At 36.5% G+C, this 23420-nt stretch overlaps 1 protein-coding gene across 1 annotated transcript in view; it reads left to right on the forward strand.

Annotated features, from left to right (window-relative positions):
* Nucleotides 1-6158: 6158 nt before the first annotated feature.
* The window catches only part of opa1 (OPA1 mitochondrial dynamin like GTPase), a 72069-nt gene continuing 54807 nt past the window's right edge, over nucleotides 6159-23420 (forward strand). The window contains 6 exon segments of the mRNA XM_030132603.1: nucleotides 6159-6354; nucleotides 10667-10991; nucleotides 11240-11336; nucleotides 13954-14061; nucleotides 15922-15975; nucleotides 21034-21116. Of these exon segments, the coding sequence (XP_029988463.1) occupies nucleotides 6326-6354; nucleotides 10667-10991; nucleotides 11240-11336; nucleotides 13954-14061; nucleotides 15922-15975; nucleotides 21034-21116 (696 nt within the window). The 5' untranslated portion in view covers nucleotides 6159-6325.

The following is a 23420-nucleotide window of genomic DNA, read 5'->3' on the forward strand; positions in this document are numbered from 1 at the left end:
ATGAAAGGGTTAAATTGTGAAAAAATAATAAGTTTTTTAAAACGAAGTGCAAAGCATGCCTAAAAGGTGCACCTGGATACCAGAGGGTTAAGGAAACGACATCGATGTAAACATTATCATAATGTAATTTTACTTTTTTCACTGGTACTATTTTACTGGTTTGACCCACTGGAGATCATATTGGGGGGAATGTGGCCCCTGAACTAAAATGAGTCTGACCCCCCTGCCCCATACAATGTTGTTTTATCCAAAGGTTTGTGTGTTGGTAGTACTTCATAAAGTGTCCAGTAGGTGGCAGTACAGCCTTTAGTGACAGATGTTTGTCCATGGTTTGAGACAGACAAAAATGGTACATGGTATTCCAGAGTTTCTAAACTGTGAGAGCAGGTCAGTAAATGAGCTGGTCCCTGTAGAAGTGAGCCCAAATGTTCTGGAGTTTCTTCTTGAATAACACAAGCAGAACATCACAGTTAATAACTGTTTTTGGGCCTAAAGTGGAAATGAAAGATTAATAAGCTTTTGGGAACTCTGTAATAGTCCTTCATTTGCTTCATCAGGTGACGTGGGCTGATTTTATGTAGCAGGATTTGTTTTTATTTTTTTCGTATTTATTATATATATTTTATTTATGGAAACATAAAGAATACAGTACAATATTAATATAGGAACATGAACAGAACAGACTGTAGCCAAGGGACAAAATATACAAGCAGAAATAATCCATCAGTTTACATAAAGATTATAAGTGTTAAACAGATCAGATGTTTTAATAGCTTTTTTATTGTCAGAATATTGAATACTTGAAATATATTCTTTAAGATCAATTTTTAAAGATCAAAAAAGAAGGTTTGTGATTGGAGAATTTGGATTTATGAATATGACATTTTGCTAAAAACAGAATTAGGTTGATGATGTAATATTGATCTGATTCGGTAGCAGGATATGAGAAAATACCAAACAACATTTCTTTGCAAAAGTAAGAGAAAAATCAGAATCAATATTTTGACAAATAAAAAAACAGACATCTGTCAGAAGGAACAGGACCAAAACAGATGAGCGAAGTTTTCTCCTGATTGATTACAAAAAGAGCAAACCACACTGATGTCCTTTTTCTGTCTTTGCAGGAACAGTTTGAAAGGATAGAAACGATTAATAAACTTATAAAAAAAAAAATAAAAAAAACTTTTTTATTTTAATCTTGTTTATAATTAAATATGTAGAGGGTATTTTTCTGTGGCAGGATCTGTCCATCTTTATGGTGTACCTGGCATCATGGATTCCCAGGAATACCAGGCCATTTTAAAGAGGAACAGGATGCTTTCTGTTCACAAGATAAACCTTGGCCATCAGTGGACATTCCAGCAAGACAATGACCAAAAAGATTAAAAAAAAATAAAAAAGAAATAAAAGATCCTGAAGTGGTCTTCTCAGTCACCAAATTTAAATCTGATCTTTGATGGGATTTAAATAAGGCACTTGCAGCATGGACACCATTAAACATCCCTGAACTGGAGGCTTTTGCAGCTAATTATTCAGGAAACAAGGCTCACAGTGGATGGAATGAACAAACTGGAACAACAGACAGCCACAAATGAACTAACATGTTCAAGTGGAGTTACAATATTAGAATCATTTTAGTTTCAGACTAATGTTTCAGATTTGCCATGGGGATTTATCTTGTGTACAGCTGTTTGTTTGTTTATTTATCTATTTATTTTCATGTCAATTATTCTGACAGTTATTTCCTTGACTGTTTAGTTGTTTGGTCTACAACCCCAAAAGAGACAGTTGGCACCGTATGGAAAATTTAATTTAGAAAACAAAACATACTTTAAAGTACTTTAACTTGATATTCAGTGTAGACAGTACGACCACAACATGTTTCATATTTCATTATCTGGTAAACTTCATTTCTTACTTTCAGGCTGAAACACATTCAAGAAAAAGTTGGAACAGGAGAAATTTAGGATTAATTAGTTAAAATAATGAATGAATATTATTTGAAACAGGTGACGTGAACATACATTTTATACAATATGTATTTTTGACATGGAAAATAACCAGTGACTAGTGAAAACTGTCAGATAAACACAGTACAATAAACAAAGTACTTCCTCTGAAATGAAGTGGTACGAACTGGATCATGTTTCACACATTTGAATCAAACAGAATCGACCAGGGTCAGAGTCATAGAACAGAACGACTTTATTTATTTATTTATTGTTTAAATATGCAAAAGTGCATATTATTAAAGTCAAAGATATTTTGAAACATCTTCACATAAGAGGGTTCTATTTTCCTTTGAGTCCTTCAGTGACAAAGTCAAAGACAAGGCTCTGAGCTTCATTTTTAACAAACTGGATTTGTATTTTTTCATTTACTTTTGTGAGTGTGGCGTTTATCCATAATAATTATTTTGTTGCACATTTTGAAGAGTTCCTTTGGAAAAGTATTGTTATCATATATTACTTCTGCATTCAGTAGTCAGTTACTTTATCCATTTTAATTTTCATCCAAAATCTACTGTGTCTTTCCAAAAATGGTTTGTAATTGAGCAAGAGAAAAATAAGTGATGAATAGTTTCCTCTTTCTGAGCAGACTCCACACGGCTCCACAACAAAACCAGAATGTTTTTTTAAGCATTACTGCTGCTGCTGCTGCCGGGTCAGAACCGTTAATAATGTTGAATTGGATTCCTTCCACTTTGGGGGGTATAGGCCATTTCATAAATGTAATGTGTTACCTGGTTAACCTACCCTCACTGTCGATCATTTTAATAGAATTTTTTACAATAATCATGAAATAAATATTCCTTGAAAAATGTGTTAATTGTTTTATTACCACATTTGTTATTATTTCAGGGGATTTGGTCTATCTGTACATTAGGCAGATTCATTCTAATATCTTTAGAATAATATAAAACATTCTGTATCAGGTTTAGTAAAGGGTTAGATACTGCTTTGTGTATTTTATCATATTCCCTCTTTGTGCAATTTACACTGAACAAAAATATAAATGCCCCACTTTTGTTTTTGCTCCCATTTTCATTGAGCTGAACTCAAAGATCTAAAACTTTTTCTATGTACACAAAAGGCCTATTTCTCTCAAATATTGTTCATAAATTTGTCTAAATCTGTGATAGTGAGCACTTCTCCTTTGTCCTTTGCTGAGATAATCCATCCACCTCACAGGTGTGGCAGATCAAGATGCTGATTAGACAGCAGGATTATTGCACAGGTGTGCCTTAGGCTGGCCACAATAAAAGGCCACTCTAAAATGTGCACTTTTACTGTATTGGGTGGTCCAGGGGGGTCAGAAAACCAGTCAGTATTTGGTGTGACCACCATTTTCCTCGCACAGTCTTCTTCATGAATTCTCTGAAACAGCTTTGGAGATGGCTTATGGTAGAGAAATGAACATTCAATTCACAGGCAAAAGCTCTGGTGGAGATTCCTGAAGTCAGCATGCCGATTTCATATTCCCTCAAAACTTGTGACATCTGTGGTATTGTGCTGTGTGATAAAACTGCACATTTTGGAGTGGCCTTTTATTGTGGCCAGCCTAAGGCACACCTGTGCAAAAATCCTGCTGTCTAATCAGCATCTTGATATGCCCCACCTGTGAGGTGGATGGATTATCTCAGCAAAGAACAAGTGTTCACTTACACAAATTTAGACAGATTTGTGAACAGTATTTGAGAGAAATAAACCTTGTGTGTACACAGAAAAAGTTTTAGATCTTTGAGTTCAGCTCATGAAAAATGGGAGCAAAAACAAAAGTGGTGCGTTTATATTTTTGTTCAGTGTAGATTATATCACCAGACCAACTCTGTTATTCCAGCTGAAGCTCAGAGCTGTGCACTGGTCATCGTTAGCTGATGCCCCCCCCCCCCCCCCCCCAACTTTATTGAAAATATGTGTATACAAAATATTGACAAATTTTGAACAACCATCAAAATGTCAAGAGGAAAAATCATCCAAACAAATACATTAACAAAATGCAAAGACTTAGAGACACAGAGAAGACTAATAATAATAATAATAATAATAATAATAATAATAATAATAACTTCAAATATAAATATCTAAGTAAAATAATACATCAGAGAGTAAAGTCAGTCCATGTAAAGAATTCTTTAGTAATTGTCCGAGTGTTGGTGCTTTTCTTGTTAAAGATAAATTCCTGTGACTTAATATTTTTTTTAAAATTCAGTCATAAAGACTTTAAAATTTGGGTGTGTTTTGGCATATTTACTTTAGTGTGTGTGAAATTTTCCAAATAAAATTATCAAATGAACAAGAAATTCAAAATTACGTATGTCATGTTCAAGATATGTAAGTACATTTTGAGATGTTATAGCTATAGTTTCCATTATATTTAGATATAAGATAGACCAGAAGTTAGAAGAATGCACACAAAGACAGAAGTAAGTGTTAAGTCGTTTCAGGATAAGAATGACAAAACTTTACATATTTGTTCAATGTCAGAAAATCTAGATAAAATAGTGTAGGAGGGATATACTTTATGTAAAATCTTGAGATGTATTATTCTAATTTTGTTCATAATACATAATTTATATGGTATTGTCCATGCTGTTGACCACTCAGTTTTAGAGAAAGCTGAGTTCCAGAATGCTTTACCTCTGGGGCAGATTTTTCTCTTTTCATCCAGTGCATTGTGTACATGCTTGTTGTCGTTAGCTGATGTTAGCTTCTATTAAATAGTGTCCCCAAGAAAATTTGAAAAAAAAAAAAAAAACTGCAATGAAAATAAGCCAGAACATTGCTTGTTATTTACTTTAACTTAAAGAATCTTCTCTGTTGCATCTCTGCTCCTATACGTTTATTTAAAACACCTAATGATTTGCACTGTATTGTGTTTGAATGTATTTTTGCTCTTGCCTAACATATCCCCATGATTTTTTTGTACTTTATTTTATTTATGTTCATTTGTATTACTGTATTATTTCACTGGTCAACAACAAATTTATTGTTTAAGTTTTTTGAGCTGATTTAGGATAATTTTGGTGTGCTGAATCCAAAAATCACATTAATTTTGCTCAATCAGGTCAACTTTCTGAACTATGCTACATATTGGCTTTTTAACATTTTTGCTTACATTTATGGGCATTTTCACATCATATGATGCAAAATTCTTTCATATTTCTTGCAATAAACGAGTTCTGAAGATTTTACTTTTGCCAATTTATGATTAGTGATTTTTTAATATTACATGTGAATGAAATGGCTTCGACTAGAAGATCTTGCAAAAATAAGCCTGACATATTCTGCTACATCTGCGCTGAATACACCATTGTACCTAACAGGAATCCTGTGAGAAAATGATTTTTTTTTCTCTTAAAACCTATTTTGGGTGAGAACTATATAAAAAAATCAACTGATAAAGTCACAAAATTGTAATCAATTTTGTGGGAAGATCAAATTTTTCAAAATCAAATTAGCAAAAAAAAACTGACCTGATTGGGAAAAACAGATGTCCTTTTTGGATTTAGCGGTGCAAAATGGTCCTAATTCAGTTGAAAAAACCTAGACAACTTGTAAAGAACATTTTTTTGTAACCCAGTGTTATCCTCGTTCAGAGTTTGCAATTTTCACTAGTTCAATAAATAAATTAAAAAAAAAAGAAAAAGAAAGAAAGAGGGAAAAAAGGGAAAAAACTACAAAAGCACCTGGAGAACACAGACCTCCGCCAAGGCAGATCCCGTGCCCCCCCCCATAACCACCTAAATTTAAATCATTTGTTCCTTGTGCCTGTATCTATGGAAGCGTACTGCATTCACACACAAAAATAAATTCGGCTCTGTTTTTCCGAATTAACGACATAATTATCTCATAATTACGAGAAAAAATACGTTTAAAAAAACTGGCTCTGTTTTTCTGAATTAACGAGATACTGTTTTCTAAAAAAAATTAAATTCGCCGATTTTTTTTAATTTTTTTTTTTTTTTTTTTTTTTTGTGAATGGAATACGCTTCCGTCAGTATCAACATTTCCTGAAAATTTCATCAAAATCCGTCCATAACTTTTTTAGTTATCTTGCTGACACAGACAGAGACAAACAGACCCCGATGAAAACATAACCCAATTAAACAGGAACTATTGACGGTGAGTTTCTGTCAGGGGTCATTTGGATGTAACACTACTTTCCGGAAGTCGACTGACGTTCTAGCTGTGTCCTTGTTAGCTAACGAGCTAGTTAGCTGCTATACCAAGCCAATGTCTCCCAGTTGGAAAGATGATTTAAATAGTGCCTAAAAATTGGCTTTGACAGACATTAGTGTTCACCCGCTGTTCGTAAAGGCGCCATGTTGCGTGTGGGGAAAAGAGCAGCCTGGTAAGTTTAGCGCATAACGAACATTAGCTCCGTCAGCCGTTTGTATGTGACTGTCCGTTTGACAGGTGAGGACAGTGGAGCCAAGCGCCCCTTCGTGTGCCTCTGTTTCTGTCCTTTCAGTTGAAAATGTCTTGGTCCCTTTGACTTATTATGGGATGTCAGCTACACCAGGTTTTCACAGTAACACTAGCACTGAAAACTGGTGCTTTTTCCTCTGTAGTTAGCTTTACTGTATATGTAGCTAGTCTAGTCCGGGTGTTGGTCAGTGTGGCCCATTTACAGGAAAGATTTGGATCGTGAGTGTGGACCTTAGGACTTAAAGACAGTACATTTATTTACGTTGAAATGGTTGAATCATATTCCCTCTTGACCTTCAGGTAAAGGCTGTTTGTGGGTGCCTTTTGTGGCCCTCTGTGCCCTGTTCCTTCATCCATGAGTTGACAGTTACAGTGTTGTGCCGAATTCTGCTCCCTGTCTGAAAACTGCCCATCCTTCCAAAATCATCCATGACGAGGACAATGTGCACCAAATTCATCCTGTCACAACTAGGGGAGGTAGAAAATATCAGTTCTGCAATATATCGCGATATTTCATTTGATATTAACCCTTTCATGCATGAATTATGAGAGCCTTAATGAAGATTTTTTTTTTTCCTGAGTGTTTTTATTCCTCTAGGCATTAAAAAAACAATGTGATTGACATTTTTTTAGCCTATTTTTCGTGAAGATGCAAAAATGTCCCCTCAGCTGGACACCATGCATTTAATTTTTGAAGAGAAGAAACGTCTTTACTGATATACTGTGTGAAAACTATGAAATAAAAACATTTTTAATGCAGCTAATCTGATGTTTTCTCACATTTTAACATGTTCTAATACTGGTCATTATTCACTCCTTGGAGATAAAATGCAAAAAAAGAAAGCTTTTTGTTTAAGCCATAAAAACCCAGTGTTACTTTTGTCATCATTTTGTTAAAAAAACAAAACAAAACAAAACTGTTAATTACAGTCTAATAACAACAACAAGCAACTGATTTATACTCAAACATGTTAGTGCAGATCAACTTTATGAAGCTACAGTAATTATATAAACTGCAACGTATGGGATGATGTGTGAGTGTCCACTGTGTTGGCAGATACGGAATTAAAATAACAAAGTCCATGAATAGAACGTCTGTAAAATAGCTGTCCACTGTAGTGACCACTGTGCATGAAAGGGTTAAAAAGAACTGTATCAACATTTTTAGGTATTTATTCAAATGCAGATATGGCGGATATTCATTTTTGTTTTTCTTTATTGTTTACATTTTATTTGTTATTATTTCGCACAGTTTTATTAAAAATTGGTTATTTGAAGCATCCTAAAATCACTTTTTACTGTCTGAGAGGCAGATGTTAGTTCCTTTGTTGGGACTGAACTAAAATAATGTTCTGATGTTAGTTCTGAACAAATAGAATATGAACATTTGAACAGGATCTTAAACTGTAATGTCTGTGAAACATAATTTAAGTCTGAACTAGGGATGTAACGATATGAAAATTTCATATCATGGTTATTGTGACCAAAATTATCATGGTTATCATTATTATCGCGGTATTGTTGAAATTGTGCTCAAAATGTTCAAAAAGTACTGATACACACACTGAAATAATTTAACCAAGTTGTATTTTGGAAAAAAAAAAAAAAAAAAGAATAATAATAAATAAAATAAAATAAAATAATAGGCACAATGTACCTTCTGTTGCAGAAACATTCAAACATTAACCCTTAGTGGTCTGAGCCTATTCTTTCCATTTTTCAGTCCTTTTGATTTTGCTTCTATATACTATATAAAGAAATGTTTACTATACCCATGTTTGGGATCTTTTTTTTTTTCAGCACAACTTCATTTATATCATCTGTCTATTATTTTTTTCACTTTAACCTACTATAAAAACATAAAAGGTCAAAAAACACACAAAAAAATATAAAATCCGATTTGAAAAATGTATATAATTTATTGCATAAATAACACACAGATGCTTAACGAACCTTTTCAAAGACTTTAAAAGTGAATATTGGTTCCAAATATTAGGTATAGAAAATTAAAATTGTAATCAATTAAAACTATACTCAAATACTTGATGTAAAAGCAGATCTGTACATAGGTGTTTTCTCCGGAAAAGTGCAGTAATCAAACACGATTATCATGATAATTAGAATTTAAACGGTAATACTAACCGCCTGCAATTTTACTGCGGTTTATTGTTATACCGGTAATCGTTACATCCATAGTTCGAACACAGGAACATTTTGTGATATAGCGTTAGATCATGTTGTGATCATATAAAAATGTGTTAGGTATTTGTGCATATTTCTGGTGTAATTCAATTCTTCAAGGAAATAATCATTTAAAAAAGAAACAAACAAAAGAAATTGCCTTTTTAACAGTATCATGATATATTGTATTGTGATTTGTATTGTATCACCAGATTCTTGCCAATACACACCCTGAGTCACAACTTTTTCTCCTTTCTGATTGTAGAGTATGAAACTAATTGTGAATTATTCAACCTCTTAACACCATTATAGCTGTGTAGCAATTAAGTAATTAATAAAATTATAAGATATTGCAGTTATGTTTTTTTTTTTTATCTGTTTAATATCAAAGAATCTGCAAACTGTAAGGTATGTAAAACTTTCTAAAGTTAAATCTTAGATACACAACACACAAAATATATAACAATATAAACAGATACTGCCGGAAACTACATCACCTGCGGCTGGGGATACAGTTTTCAGCAGGGAGCAGAATTCGACACCTGATATTGCCAAAAACTGCATCCCCATCAGAATTAACTTGTGAAGCTACAGGAGTGAAATGACTTTAGCCGCTCACATTTGGAGCTATTCTGGTGTGACAGGGTGAATTTGGTGCAGTTTGTGCTCTTCATGGCTGACTTATGGAAGGGAGGGTTGTTTTCGGCAGCTGCTGGCGATGCAGTTTTCAGCAGGGAGCAGAATTCGGCACGACACCCCTCACCCCATTATCTGTATGAGGATGTTAGAATCATTATCAGACAACCAACCTAAAAACAATGTTTCAGGTTCCTGGAACTTGGCACGGCAAGTTCCAGAATTTTAAACTGAACTATTTAATTTCTTGGTACAGTCAACCAATCTGAAGTCTCATGAGTTTTCTTCACTCTACATTACATTGTTTTTCAATGGTTGCTATTTTTTTTTTTTTTTGTTTACAGTTGTTATCCACTAAGGAACAATGCACTACTATGTTTTTAGCTTTTTTTTTTTTTTTTTTTTTTTTTTTAGTAAATAGGTTTTAATTGAGGGTAATGGACAAAAAAATAAAAAATAAAAAGCTACAATCTTTGGTTTGATGACAATTTGATCTGAGATTCTGGGCCAGATTCTGGGCCAAAGTGAACATCACTGTCATAAATTACAGTTTCTCCTATCATTTCTCAAATAGGCCCATTTTTTTTAGCTTAAGAACTCTTTTTTATGGGACTGTTTACAAAATTTCAGTATCACTTGTAGAAAAGAAGATATAATCAATATAAAGTGAAACAGTATAAAACGTATTTGTTCTTGTATGAGTGATATTTTCAGTCTGAATCTGTTCAGCTAATTCTTCATCAGTACATGAATATTCAGAGGTTCTGTCCAATCCAATTATTAGCCCAATATTCTCTGCTATTATCTGTATATATCACTTCAGTTGTAATAAGTCTGTTCAATAAAAGTTTAGGATCATATTTGTAGTGTTTTAGTTCCAGTCAGTCTTTTACTGTGATACTGAACAAAGGTCCAAACTGCTGTCCCCGTGTCCTAGTTCCCACCTGTCCTTCTGTCCCAGTTCCCACCTGTCCCCGTGTCCCAACAGATTTGTGTTCATCCAAACTGATCATTTGCACATTTTGATCCAATATTGATCCCAGTTGTAGTTTATCATCAGAGCTAAAGCCCTATGTTTCATTTCGGATCCATTTATGATGAGAACAGCATGTTTTGGACATTTGAATAAATAATGTTCATTTTCAGTCCCCGTGTCATGCAGCAGGAATTTAAGTATTTTTACCCCAGAATTGTTTTTCTGTCAATTGTACCATGAGTCATGTGACAGTCCTTACTCAGACCTATTCATACATGTATTAAACAGATCAGTTATTGAGTCTAAACACAGACACTGTTGAACAGGATGTGGGTCCATGTGGCACCGCTGGATCTGACCCTTATATTTTTTAGTGTGACTCCATATATAAGGCTGTGAGGACAGAGAACATGTTTTCAGTATAGTTTCTGTGTCCTGACAGCATGGCCTGCAGGAACCTGGTCTCCACAAACATGAGAGTGAGATGTCAGGTCCATCTGCCTAAACTCCACCCTCTGACCCGGGCCATCCACCACCGCTACTCGGGAAATGCCAACCCTCAGCGTACCCCTCATCGCACAGCAGCCCGCTACTTCACCTCAATGTCAAGGCTGCCCATGCGACCACCGAAGCCTCCGCCGGGGTCAGGGGGGCGTGGCTACCAGCAGCAACGAAACTTCTGGGTGGCCCGTCTGGCTGCTCGGCTGCTGAAGCTCCGATATATTCTTCTGGGTACAGCAGTAGGAGGAGGATACACAGCAAAAAAGGTCAGTTCACTTTTACCCATTTTAATTGTAGACATAGCCTACTGATTGATAAGTTTACATATTTATTACTTTGGAATTAATTGGGTTTAAGATGATGTCAGTCATTTAATATTGGCCATTAAAATCCACTGTTAGTTGACCCTTAGCTTTTGATATTTTGGGACATGTTTATGCATTCATTGCGTTTCAAATGTAAATGTGTAATATGTTTAATGGAATGTATCAAAAACTTGTTGTTTTACTTCCAGACTTACGAGGAGTGGAAGGATATGTTACCTGATTTTAGTGAATACAACTGGGTCATTCCTGATTTTGTCTGGGAACTGAGTGAACAAATTGATCTTGGTAAGTGTTTTCATTTTAATGTCATCAATTAAAGGAGGGGTAGGAGATCTTGGAAAAAACGGTTTGAGCAGCTACATTTTGAAAATACACAATTCAAAAGTCTGAACCCCTTTCTTTAGACATTTCGGTTCCGGCTCTCTAAGATCTCTAAGCCAGCTCCGGCTCGTGGATCCATGTGTACCTCATTCAGTCTCCTCCAACATCCCCGCTCTTACAGAACAGCCCCAAATCATACCTATCTGACTAACGTCACATTTCCTACTGATTTATGTTAGTGACAAAACAGTTTGCTGGTGAGCTTTCCATCCTAATATGGTTAATATAGCTAATATAACTAATATAACTCATATAACTAATATAGCTAATATAGCTAATATAACTAAAATAGCTAATATAGCCAAGCTCTGGCTCTGTCTTCATTTCCTGTACCAGTTGCTCCAATTCTCTGAGAATGCACGATTCATGCACAAAGAGGGGTATGCACAGAGGGGGGAGGGACAAGTGACAGTTGAGTTTGATAGACATATCATCATTCAATCATTTCGATGAGCCAGTTAAAATTATTGGATGGTGTTTTTTCAGTCCTGTCCGCTCCACAGGTGACTACACTTTTTAATTTTTGTGTTAGAGCATTTAATTAATTGGTTGCAATCGGGGTGTGAAGGGGATTTTAAGCAATATAGTAAAAAATGCTCCAGGAAAACATCTCCTACCCCACCTTTAAGCAATGTACAGTTCACACATTGATATCACTTAAAGCTGCAGCGTACAGTAGCTATTTGCATCATTCGACAAAAATGCTGTAATTGTCTTTCAGTATATTGGTCTGAAAGGAAACGAGAATTCTTTCTCCTTCTCGGGACTTTTTCTACATGCTGTAGAAAATGTATCCCATGATGGACGGTTCTGGCATTTCATAGGTGTTTTCAGACAGTTAGGGGGAGCTGAATACTTAATCATCAACTGTAATTATCCATTGCTGTTCACATTCCACCCATCTTGACTCTGTTGCTCTTCCTCACACAGAAACTTTGGTTTTGAATGGCAGCTCATTTAACTCTGTGTTTCAGGTTTTGATTAGGACTGATGCTGCCTTCACGTGCTGTGGGAATTATAGTGAATACTACTTACAAACTCGGAAATTGCACATGAACGTCCTCTCATGTCATATTTTCCACTGGGACACTGAGAAACAATTTGGGTACACGAGCTGCTCAGATGAAAATAACCTTTGAACTTTTCAACATGGACAAGAGCAATGAGGGATTAATAGAGAATGATAAACAATGCTTTTATTACCGTTCTGCTGCTGTTAGCTGATGATTTTGGACATTTATAGCTTACACAGTACGTGGGTTTTGTGTGGGTTCTCCAAAGGTTCCCCCGGCTCCTCCCACAATTCAAACACATGCACTGATAGGTTAATTGGTTCATCTAAATCACCCATAGGTGTGAATGTGACAGTGGTTGTTTGTCTCTATATGTCAGCCCTGCAATAAACTGGTGACATGTCGGGGATGAACCCCACCTTTGCCCATAGGTAGCTGGGATAGGCTCCGCCCCCACGACCCTAGTGAGGATAAAGCGGTTCAGAAGATAGATGAATGAATGAAAGAAAGAAAAAGATGCTGTATCAGATGAATTAACACATCCAAAACTGTTTTACCCAAGTAGCAAGTCACCATAAATTGTATGTCAGCCATTTTTCAGTTTGCAACGACAACAAAAACACAACGCACTAGTAAGGATCATCTTCCCGATAGCACGAGAAGGCAGCATCAGAGGAAAGGGCTGCAGAAGAAGGAAGGGTATTTGTGAATTCTGGTGTTCTTTTGTTGCCCTGCAGCTTTAAAGGTGCGGGAGACTTTCATGACCAATTTTTCATCAAATCTGTCAAACCTCCGTCATATCCTCCGTATCACAAATCTGTAAGTCCATCCATCATAAACAGAACCATTTGTTTACAAACAGAGCCAGGAGGTAACTCGGGCATCTTTGGAATTTTGTCGCGACATTCATTGTGGGAAAGGGAGGTTCGCGCAGCCACCTGACAGCAACAGCAGCAGTGGCAGCATGACCATATGGTATTATATGGGTGAAACAAACACGACTTAGAAAAGGCTGAAATGCAGAAACGGCTGGAGGAATATGCATAGAGGGAAGGGGGCTCTTGCTGTTTTCATGTCGTGTCTGTTCTAGCTGCTGCTGTCAGGTGGCTGCGTGATCCTTCGCTTCCCACAATGTATGTCACGACAAAATTCTGAAGATGCCCGAGTGACCTCCCGGCTCGGTTTGTAAACAAATGGTTTGTTTATGGTGGATGGCACTAAGAAATTGTTCACTGTAATGCAAGAGATTCAGGTGAGTAATCACAGAAAGACTTCCAGATTCGTGGTACTGAGGATATGACTGAGGTTTGACAGATTTGATGGAAAATTGGTCATGAAAGTCTCCCGCACCTTTAAGTAACTTGTAAATTGTATGTTTCTTGTATTATATGGGATTTTAAGTTAAAAAAAATAAACAGGAATCCTTTGCGTCTCTGTGATAATAAGTTGATGTTCATGTTTAAAGTACACTACGCCTAGTAATTTCATTGTCTTTTGTCATCTTCCAGATAAACTGGCCAAAGCTCTACCGGAGATTGAGGAAATTGCCAAACTACTGCCTGATTTTGACAAGATAGAAGAAAACTTCACCTTCCTTAAAAGTCTGCTGTCTACTGGTGAGTGAACACACCTTTACCTTTATTTTCTTTTTTGAATGCAGCCTTTAGAAAGTGGATCCATGTGCACAAAACAAACACATATTTTGTAGAGGTTTTCAGAGACCTCAGATACTGTCTGGAAGTTAGGAATTCCCCCACAAGAAAAATTTATAAAAAAAAAATAATTAAAACTTCCTAAAACCTTCCACAGTATAGTGGCCTAACCTGTGCCACTTTGGTGTTAGGTGCCCTTTTCCAAAAGTGAAAGTATGAGACGTTGGCTTGTTTACCCTCACAGTGACCTCAGCAGTATCAGATAACAGAATAACTACAGTATATGATGAAATCACCGGGTCCTTCTTCTTAAAACATGTTTTCCTTCAGCACATTTCCACCTAAGGTCTTAGGGTGGAAATAGATTCTACATAAAGCCGTTTTCTACACTTTAGTGGTAATCATTGTAATGAGATCTGTAGGTTTTTAAGGAAATGCTATTTTAGTCCAAGTCAGCTTCATTGTCAGTTTTTGCTGTATGTACATCGCATACAGAAAACTGAAATTACAAGACTTTAAGGCCTCACAGAGCAAAATGAGTAGAAAAAAATCGAATATAACTATAAACAATTAACAATATAACTATAAACATAGAATATAACAGTAAGCAGCATTCCCCCCCCCCCCCATAGCCATATTAATTTAAATTAATTCATATAAACTCAAATGGATAGTAACTGATACAAATAAATTATTGCAAATATTAAATTATTTAACTCATTGTATTGTGGTTACCTCCCCCGCTACTGCCGCCACAATAATATTTGCAAATTAGACTATTGATATTATTATTATTGTATTTTTTTGTGTTATTACAACAATTATTATTTTCCTCCTCACTCCCCCTTCTCTCTTTCTCACTTTTATTCACACTCCCCTCTTCCCTTTTTCCCTATCACCCCTAATAAATCTATATTGTTTAGTTACTCTTTGCATTTATTATGTTTTTCATTGTAATATAATGTTGTCATTGTTGTTGTTTGTCATTACTCTGTCGTTGTTGTTGTTTCTGGTTTGTTTATTTGTTTGATTTTCCCTTTGTTTATGGGTTGTTGTTTTTCTGTCCACAATGTCTTGTTAGCTATCACTAAAAAAAAACCAAACAGTAAACAGCAGGGGGTTGAGGAGACAATAAATAGACAATAACTGTAGTTTACTGTAATTCATTAGTTCTGTTTTACATCCAGATTTTTCAAACTTTACTAAAGTTCTCTTAGTGTTTAGTTAGTTTTGAACAGGGGATCAACCTGGAATTAATGTTTAACTAACTTATATAACTAACTGAAATAGCATTTCCTTAAAACCTACTGATCAGATTACACTGATTTTCACTCATATGTGCAGAAATGTGTTTGACATGATCAGTTATTTTCCTTTTTATGTTGATCTGTATGTGTGGAAGTAAGAAAACCATCAGGCCTGTCAAAACTCCTGTTTCTACACAAGTGTCTCGTTACAGATCAGAACTTTTAGAAGTCAGTTTGTTACATGCGACGCATGTACAGGATAAATGACTGCAAGTTATACACTGTATTACAGTGAAATTTGCTGTTGTAAAGTCCCCTCACATTATTCCAGTTTTGTCCACATGACAGCACGTGTATCCTAGCTATACTAAAAGTTCTAATCGAAATCTAAAGCGCTTAGCCCAGTGATGTGAAACATGTCCAGCTTTGAATGGGTCCAGTCTCAAACGCAGCAGATGAATGTGTGCATCGCCCTGCTCTGGCCACCATCCCTCTGCTTCAGTCTTTTGATTTTGATCTTGTGTTCTTCCCTTCTCCTCCTCCCCTACCCTCCTGTCCTCCTCCACATTCTTCACAGGTGTGAGTTTGGGTAGTGAAGTCAAAGGAGCTTCTGGTCTGCATCTGTTGTTAGGTGTGTAAAACCCCGCCCCCTATGGTGCTGACCACTCCCCTCATTATCCCTCTGCCTCTGTTTGACCATCTTGCCACAAACCTGGTGGCGTTCCTGCTCACGATCCGATGAGTATTTCCCACCATTGGGCTCTTTAGGTTGTAGCAGACCTTTTCTTTCAGAACGATTGACTCCCCGTTGGTTTCCAGGTTGCAGACCAGTGCTGCTGTTAACCGTGCTCTGACTCTGGCTGAATGTGCTTTCTGTCTGATCTAACCTTATCTTCTGGTAGCAATTTTTGACAAATAAGCTCATTAATGCATAGATCGGATTTGACTGTAAACCTAACATTCCTTGTCTTTCCTCCTTTCTCAATCCTGTTTAAATTCCTGGGGAAATTTAAATGCTACTTTTTTCCAAAATTCCTGTCAAGGCCCAAGTAAAAAGTGCATTTAGAATATTTAGGTAAAAACGAGCAAACTGTCTTGATTTAAATGTTTTGTTTCTGTTCTGAAAAGGTTTGATCTGTAGATCCAGTGTGTTTGCCTGTAGTATGACATCCTTTTTTTCCCCTTTTGACTAGGGATGCACCGATTCCAATACCGGTATCAGTGCGATACTCAGCGTATGTACTTGTACTCGTAAAAGTACTCCGATACAACTGCACCGATACCACTTCTGGCAGTGTGACATTCACAGTTAAGTACAGCAGGTATGAGGAGGAGGAGTAATGTCAGCAGTGTGGACATTTAATTAAATAAATGACGGTAACAAAAGAAAAGCTGACTGAAAGTAACGTTAAAGGTCCTGACCAGACTTTCTGCGTGATCTTAAAAAAGTCAAATTTTTATATATATGCCTGATCATGGTCTGCAATTTAAAATGAGATTATCTGCACCAAAATTGGTTATTTCCAAATGCTATTTCCATCTTCCCTGGTCGGGTCGGACAAGACTGGACTGATTTACGGCAGACTTACGTCACTATGACAACAACACACCGACCAGCAGAGTTTAGTAGTGAGAAGGAAGATAAATGAGTGAGGAGTCACATCTGTCCTTTTTCCTAAACAAAGGGATTAGTTGTATTTGTTTAGTTGTAATGGTGGACACTGGAACTGGAGCTGGACTGGCAGAAAGAAACAGAAAACTAAAGGGTAGAGTGAACGAGCCCAGACTGAAACAGAGGGAAACCTGTGCATTGAACCCATGGATAGAACTAAGGATAGAGTTAAAGGAATGAAAGCAGAGCTGCAGTTGTCCCTCTTCCTTCTCCACAGGTATAGAATGCTTCTGTTCTTCACACAGATGCATTGGAACATTGGATTGTACTCTAGTGTCTGTTGGTAGCTCAGTCCAACACTTGGTAAACACCTGTGTGTTAGCCACAGGGCTAGCTCTGTGACGGGGCTCATCTGTTGGATTTGGAGCATTGGTTCAGTCCAAACTAAGGGCTTTGGAAGGTCCCACTGAAATGGTTCTGGATGGAGTTGAATGTTCATGCCGGGGCCTGGATACGAAACTGTCCTTCAGGAACAAGACAGTTCTACCAGTAGAATACTGTGAATGCAGAAGGCTGAAGCAGCTAGAGCTGGACTGAACTAATGCACAATGAGGAAGAAGAAGAAGGACTGAAGGCATTTAGGAAAAGGACTGAATACTGTGGGTTAAAGCTACAGCAAATGGAGATTACTGGGACACGTGTGAAACAGCGGTCTGTGAGGAACACTGAGGCGCTCCAGAGGAAAACACACATAGAAGCAGGAGTCGCACTAACAGTTTGGTTTCACTTTGGTTTTCACTCCAGTTACTAAACTACGACACAAACGGACTTTATGAAGTTTGTTTGTTTGTCTCGTTTCAAACGTCACTTTGCACCTGCAAGTTACTGTGTGGAAAAAAGAAGTGCACAGTTGGAAAGAGGATCCACTTTTCGCTCATTAACTTCAAAACATCTTGGACACAGTTCTGCCCTTCTGACAGTAGGAGCTAGTGCTCATGGGAAACGGAGTCTGTGTCCCTTAAAAACACCAATGATTCCAGCCGAAGGTGTCGCTGTAATCCTCTTTAAACCAATTCTCTGTTCAGGACCTTTAAATACACAGACGGATACAGATGGAGCGTTCTGTCCGTCCTCTGCGTACATTCAATCCGTTTTCCAGGTGCTGGCGGATGCGTACCCAGACGGAGAATACCAGCGGGAACCGTGGAGGTAGAGGATCTGTTCAAAGAGCCACTGTATGAGTTAGAGAAAAACTACTGACAGATTTATGATAACTACCTTCAGCAATATCAACATTAGTATCACATTAGTGTTACCTCTGTCGTCTCCATGTTTATTATTACTGACTTTCTTCTTCTTCTCAAAAAACTTTACTCTTCTTTGTGGTATTTGTCCAGTATGGTTAATTAGGAGCGGCGCCCCCTGGTGGATTGATTGATAAACGCTCATTCCAACGCATTAAATGTTAGTAGCAGCACTTTGTTCCAGTCAGACAAATGACAACGACAATAAAGCACATTTACAAAAGGAACTGGAATGGGATTATTAAGGACTCATATTGGTACTCGGTATCGGCAAGTACTCAGATGTGAGTACTTGTACTTGTACTCGGTCTGGGAAACAGTGGTATCGGTGCATCCCTACTCTTGACTGTCTGTAACCTGACTGCTCTTGGCTGTACGTTATCCTGCCTGTGTGGTTTTTGTCTCCTTTGACTTCCACCCTCTCTCTCTCCTGACCTGCATTCATTCCGCTCACATCAGCTAATCTTTGATCCTGGGATTATTTTCTGTCAGTAGTTATTATCACCCAAATGTTTGGAAAATTAATGCAAGTGACGCAGTTGATCGAGAACATCCATAGATGTTTGAATTGCAAAGATACTGATGGGTCAGATCCAGTGGTGTGACATGGACCCATGTCCTGTTCAACAGTGTCTGTGTTTAGACTCAATAACTGATCTGTTTAATACATGTATGAATAGTCTGAGTAAGTACTGTCACATGACTCATGGTATAATTGACAGAAATACAATTTTGGGGTAAAAATACTTAAATTCCTGCTTCATGACATGGGGACTGAAAATGAACATCATTTTATTGACTTTATTCAAATGTCCAAAACATACTGTTCTCATCATAAATGGATCCTAAATGAATCATAGGGCTTTAGCTCTGATGATAAACTACAAGTGGGATCAATAATGGATCAAAATGTGGAAATGATCAGTTTGGATGAACACAAATCGGTTGGGACACGGGGACAAGTGGGGACTGGGACGGGGACAGGGGGGAACTGGGACAGAAGGACAGGTGGGTACTGGGACAGGGGGACAGCAGTTTGGACCTTTGTTCAGTATCACAATAACAGACTGACTGGAACTAAAACACTACAAATATGATCCTAAACTTTTATTGAACAGACATATTACAACTGAAGTGACATATACAGATAATAGCAGAGAATATTGGACTAATAATTGGATTGGACAGAACCTTTGAATATTCATGTACTGATGAAGAATTAGTTCAACAGATTCAGACTGAAAATATCACTGATACAAGAACAAATATTATTATTAAAGTTAATAGTGCATTTACATATATGAGACTGAACAAATATTATTATTAAAGTAGAGAGTGCATTTACATATATGAGTCTGAACAAATATTATTAAAGTTAAGAGTGCATTTACATATATGGTAGGTTTATATATAGGTAAACAGTTCCATAAAATAGAGTTCTTAAGCTAAAAAATTTGCCTGTTTGAGAAATGATCGGAGAAACTTTAATTTATGACACTGATGTTGACTTTGGCTGGATCTGGCCCTGATGCAAATATTTGCAAATATGGCTATATGCCTAAGATAATAGTTTTTACAGATACACCAAATAACTTTATATATAATGTATATATATTATCGTCTATATAAAAAATGATGTAACTTAAAGGTGTATTGTGTTCAAGTTCAGTTAAATATGGAATGAGTACATTGTTTAAGTCTTAAACCAGGCCTGATGGGACCACTCCTCTGATGTACAGGGTGGGGAAGCAAAATTTACAATATTTTGAGGCAGGGATTGAAAGACAGTGTATGACCAGTTAGTTTATTGAAAGTCATGAGAATTTATTTGCCACAAGAAAATTTCCATAATAGAAAATGTTTTTATTCTATGTGTCCTCCTTCTTTCTCAATAACTGCCTTCACACGCTTCCTGAAACTTGCGCAAGTGTTCCTCAAATATTCGGGTGACAACTTCTCCCATTCTTCCTTAATAGTATCTTCCAGACTTTCTCGTAATAGTTTTGCTCATAGTCATTCTCTTCTTTCCATTCTAAACAGTCTTTATGGACACTCCAACTATTTTTGAAATCTCCTTTGGTGTGACGAGTGCATTCAGCAAATCACACACTCTTTGACGTTTGCTTTCCTGATTACTCATATGGGCAAAAGTTTCTGAAAAGGTATGGATAATAGTGTTAGGTATGATTATGACATCAATATATGTTTGGTTTCAAAACAATTGACGTAGTGCCTGCTGAGAAAAAACAACTAAATGTTCATTGTAAATTTTGCTTCCCCAGCCTGTAGTTCATAAAAATCAGTGTCCTTAACTATGTCCAACATTCAAGAAAAATGTAACGAATTATAACCAGTTACTTGAACATATATGCTGAATATTAAGTACTGTATTATTTTACATAACAGAATTTGCATCAGCTTTATTGCACCATGTATGTTTTTGTTTTCTAATACCTGTAGTTTGAAAGGAAAGAGTTGTCTTTGATTGCTTTCAGCAGTTTTACATTTTTGACTAATGTTGATGTAAAAATAATACCAGTTTTGTCTGATTTGTTTTTGCATGGATTTGTGATGAATATTTCACTGCAAAATCTTCCAAACATTTGAAATGTAATTAGACTTTATGTCTGTAATGATAGGCATGTATTAAATGACACCTGTTTTGCTTTTTGCATACTGTTTAAAGTGATTCACCTAATGTAGTACACTGATTACTTTTCAGTGACCTTTTTTATTTGCAGCCTCACTCTGTTTTACTGTGTTTGTCTGGTAGAAACCTCAGGTGACCCTCCACTAAAGGCCACAGACTCTTCAACTGCCACCATGCAAGATACTGGTGACAAGCAATACAAAAAGGCAAGTATTTATACATGTTGACTGTCTGCACTTTCACATTTTTACTACAACTTTCCCTGAGCGATGCAGCTTGGCCACTTTTTGTTTCTATCGCAAGAGCTATATACAGGGTTCCTGCAGGGTCTTAAAAAGTCTGCATTTAATACCTTAAAAAAGTCTTTAAAGGTATTAAAGTTGATGTGGTAGGCCTTTAATTCTGTTGCCAGTGTTGTGTGTAAATGTGTCTGTTTAATGTCCAAGCTGCAAAGAAAGTAACGTTGGTCGACTCAGTTCCACCGGTTCCAACCCAACAATTTATATTGAAATTAGGAACCAATTATTGCTAGCTTTGCAGCTCCTGGTTAGAAATCATCCAGAACAGTGGGAATTCCAGGTGTTGGAGCAAATCAATACATTTCCCTAAATTCAAGAAGTCATGAATATTTGCTTGTATGGCTGTGAAATGGGCATTAAATTCTGTTCTAAGTGTCTTAAAAAGGTCTTAAAAAGTCTTAAATTTAACTTGTAGAACCCTGTAGTAACCCTGTATATACAGTGCTGTATAGTGCATTGAATCCAAATTTGCTGAAGATGTAAGGCCATCGTTCTAATACTGTTTAAGAGTAATTTGTGTGCATATGTGGCTTCAGTAATGAGGTGTTTGAATGAAACCTGCGCCATACATTCTGCATTTGTTCATATGAGGACATGTACAAACCCCATCTTTACTAAAGTGGGGACATTTTCTAAAGTCCAAGAAAAACTAAAGTCTGTGATTAGTTAAAGTTAAACTACGTTAATATTTCTCAATTCTGAGTTGTTAATAGTGATGAAACTGCTCTGTTATCTAAGGGCAGGAATGGTCTACCAACCAATAGTGTGAATAGGGCGAGTGGCTTTTGCAAGAAAAAAGCCATGAAATAGAAAAATGACTTTCTATAAAAACATATTACCTATTCTATTCTTGGTTTGTTGTTCTTTCACAGTGGATTATGCTCTAAAACACACCCACACATTTGCAAAATTCTATGTGTTGTTCTGGGCAGAGTACTGACTTCAGCCAAAGTACACACCTCCTCCATGTCCAGCTGAAAGGACTGTGTGTGTGTGTGTGTGTGTGTGTGTGTGTGTGTGTGCGTGCGTGCGTGTGTGTTGCCTGACTTTTCAGTCAGAAATGATGATCTAGAGAGATTGTTGTTGTATTAGTCTATATATAATTTTTTAAGGCAAATGTTATGTTGCCTTAAAGTCATTTGAGCCTTTTTTTTTTAATTTTCAGAAGTATATTAAAAGATTTTTTAACCTCTTCAGACCCAGCAGTTTGACAAGAGTTTCACAGTTTTATATATTAAAAAAATAAATAAAAAATGTCCACTGCAAAGGACATCCCATTAAAAAAAAAAAAAAAAAAAGAAGCATCTAAAAAACCTGTTGCATCACAATGTTTCCAATATAGGCAATTATTTAATTAGAAAAACTTTCCCTGACATTTCCTGGGTCTCAGGAGGTTAAATATATTTTGTAGATCTAAACCAACTTGGATTTTTATACCTGCAACATAGTAAAAGAACCTGGACTTTCCATCACACACTTTAATTGGTTGTAAACTTGAGGACACGAACTGCTGTTAGTGTCGTGCTTTGAAAAGTGTGTTTGTTGTCCATTGGTGTTCATAAGACATGAGCTGTGGATGGCTGTTGTGTGAGTCTGCTGTTCCAGACGTCCAAACAGGAAGTTTATAAATTTTGGCACAAAATATCAAGTCACATCCATTCCCTACAAAGACACTACTTTTATATCCAGTGTTTTTTGAGTGTGCTGCAGGTGTCAAAATCTGTGGAAACACTGAAAATCTCTTTGCATTTCGTCAGGTAAATGAACCTTTATGCCAGGTATATTTAAATTTTGATTGGACCTGGAAATGGAAATTTGTAATTCTTTAATATTTCTTGAATGTGGAATATGAAAGTTAAACTAGCACCTGTCCAGTAATCCACATTTGCCTGTTTGGACTCATGGTAATGTGTTTGTAATAAAATGGTTGATTAATGACAATAAAGTGATAAGAAAATGGCCTTTACTACTGCACAGCGTAGGCCTGAACATGCCTTTAACAAACAATTCAGATTTGACCAAGGTTCAATGTAACTATGTGCTTACCAAGTACAACAGTAAATATTATGTCAATATATTTATAATATTTTCCAAGCTTTTATGATGCTTATCATGCTTTGCAAGTTTATTTCAGAATGCATATCCATGGATAAAGAAGGCTCTGGCAAAGTGCTTTGTATACACATTTCTCTCATTTCTCTTGCTGTCTAT

Source organism: Sphaeramia orbicularis, chromosome 4 (genome assembly GCF_902148855.1).
Source record: "Sphaeramia orbicularis chromosome 4, fSphaOr1.1, whole genome shotgun sequence".
Taxonomy (NCBI): Eukaryota; Metazoa; Chordata; class Actinopteri; order Kurtiformes; family Apogonidae; genus Sphaeramia; species Sphaeramia orbicularis.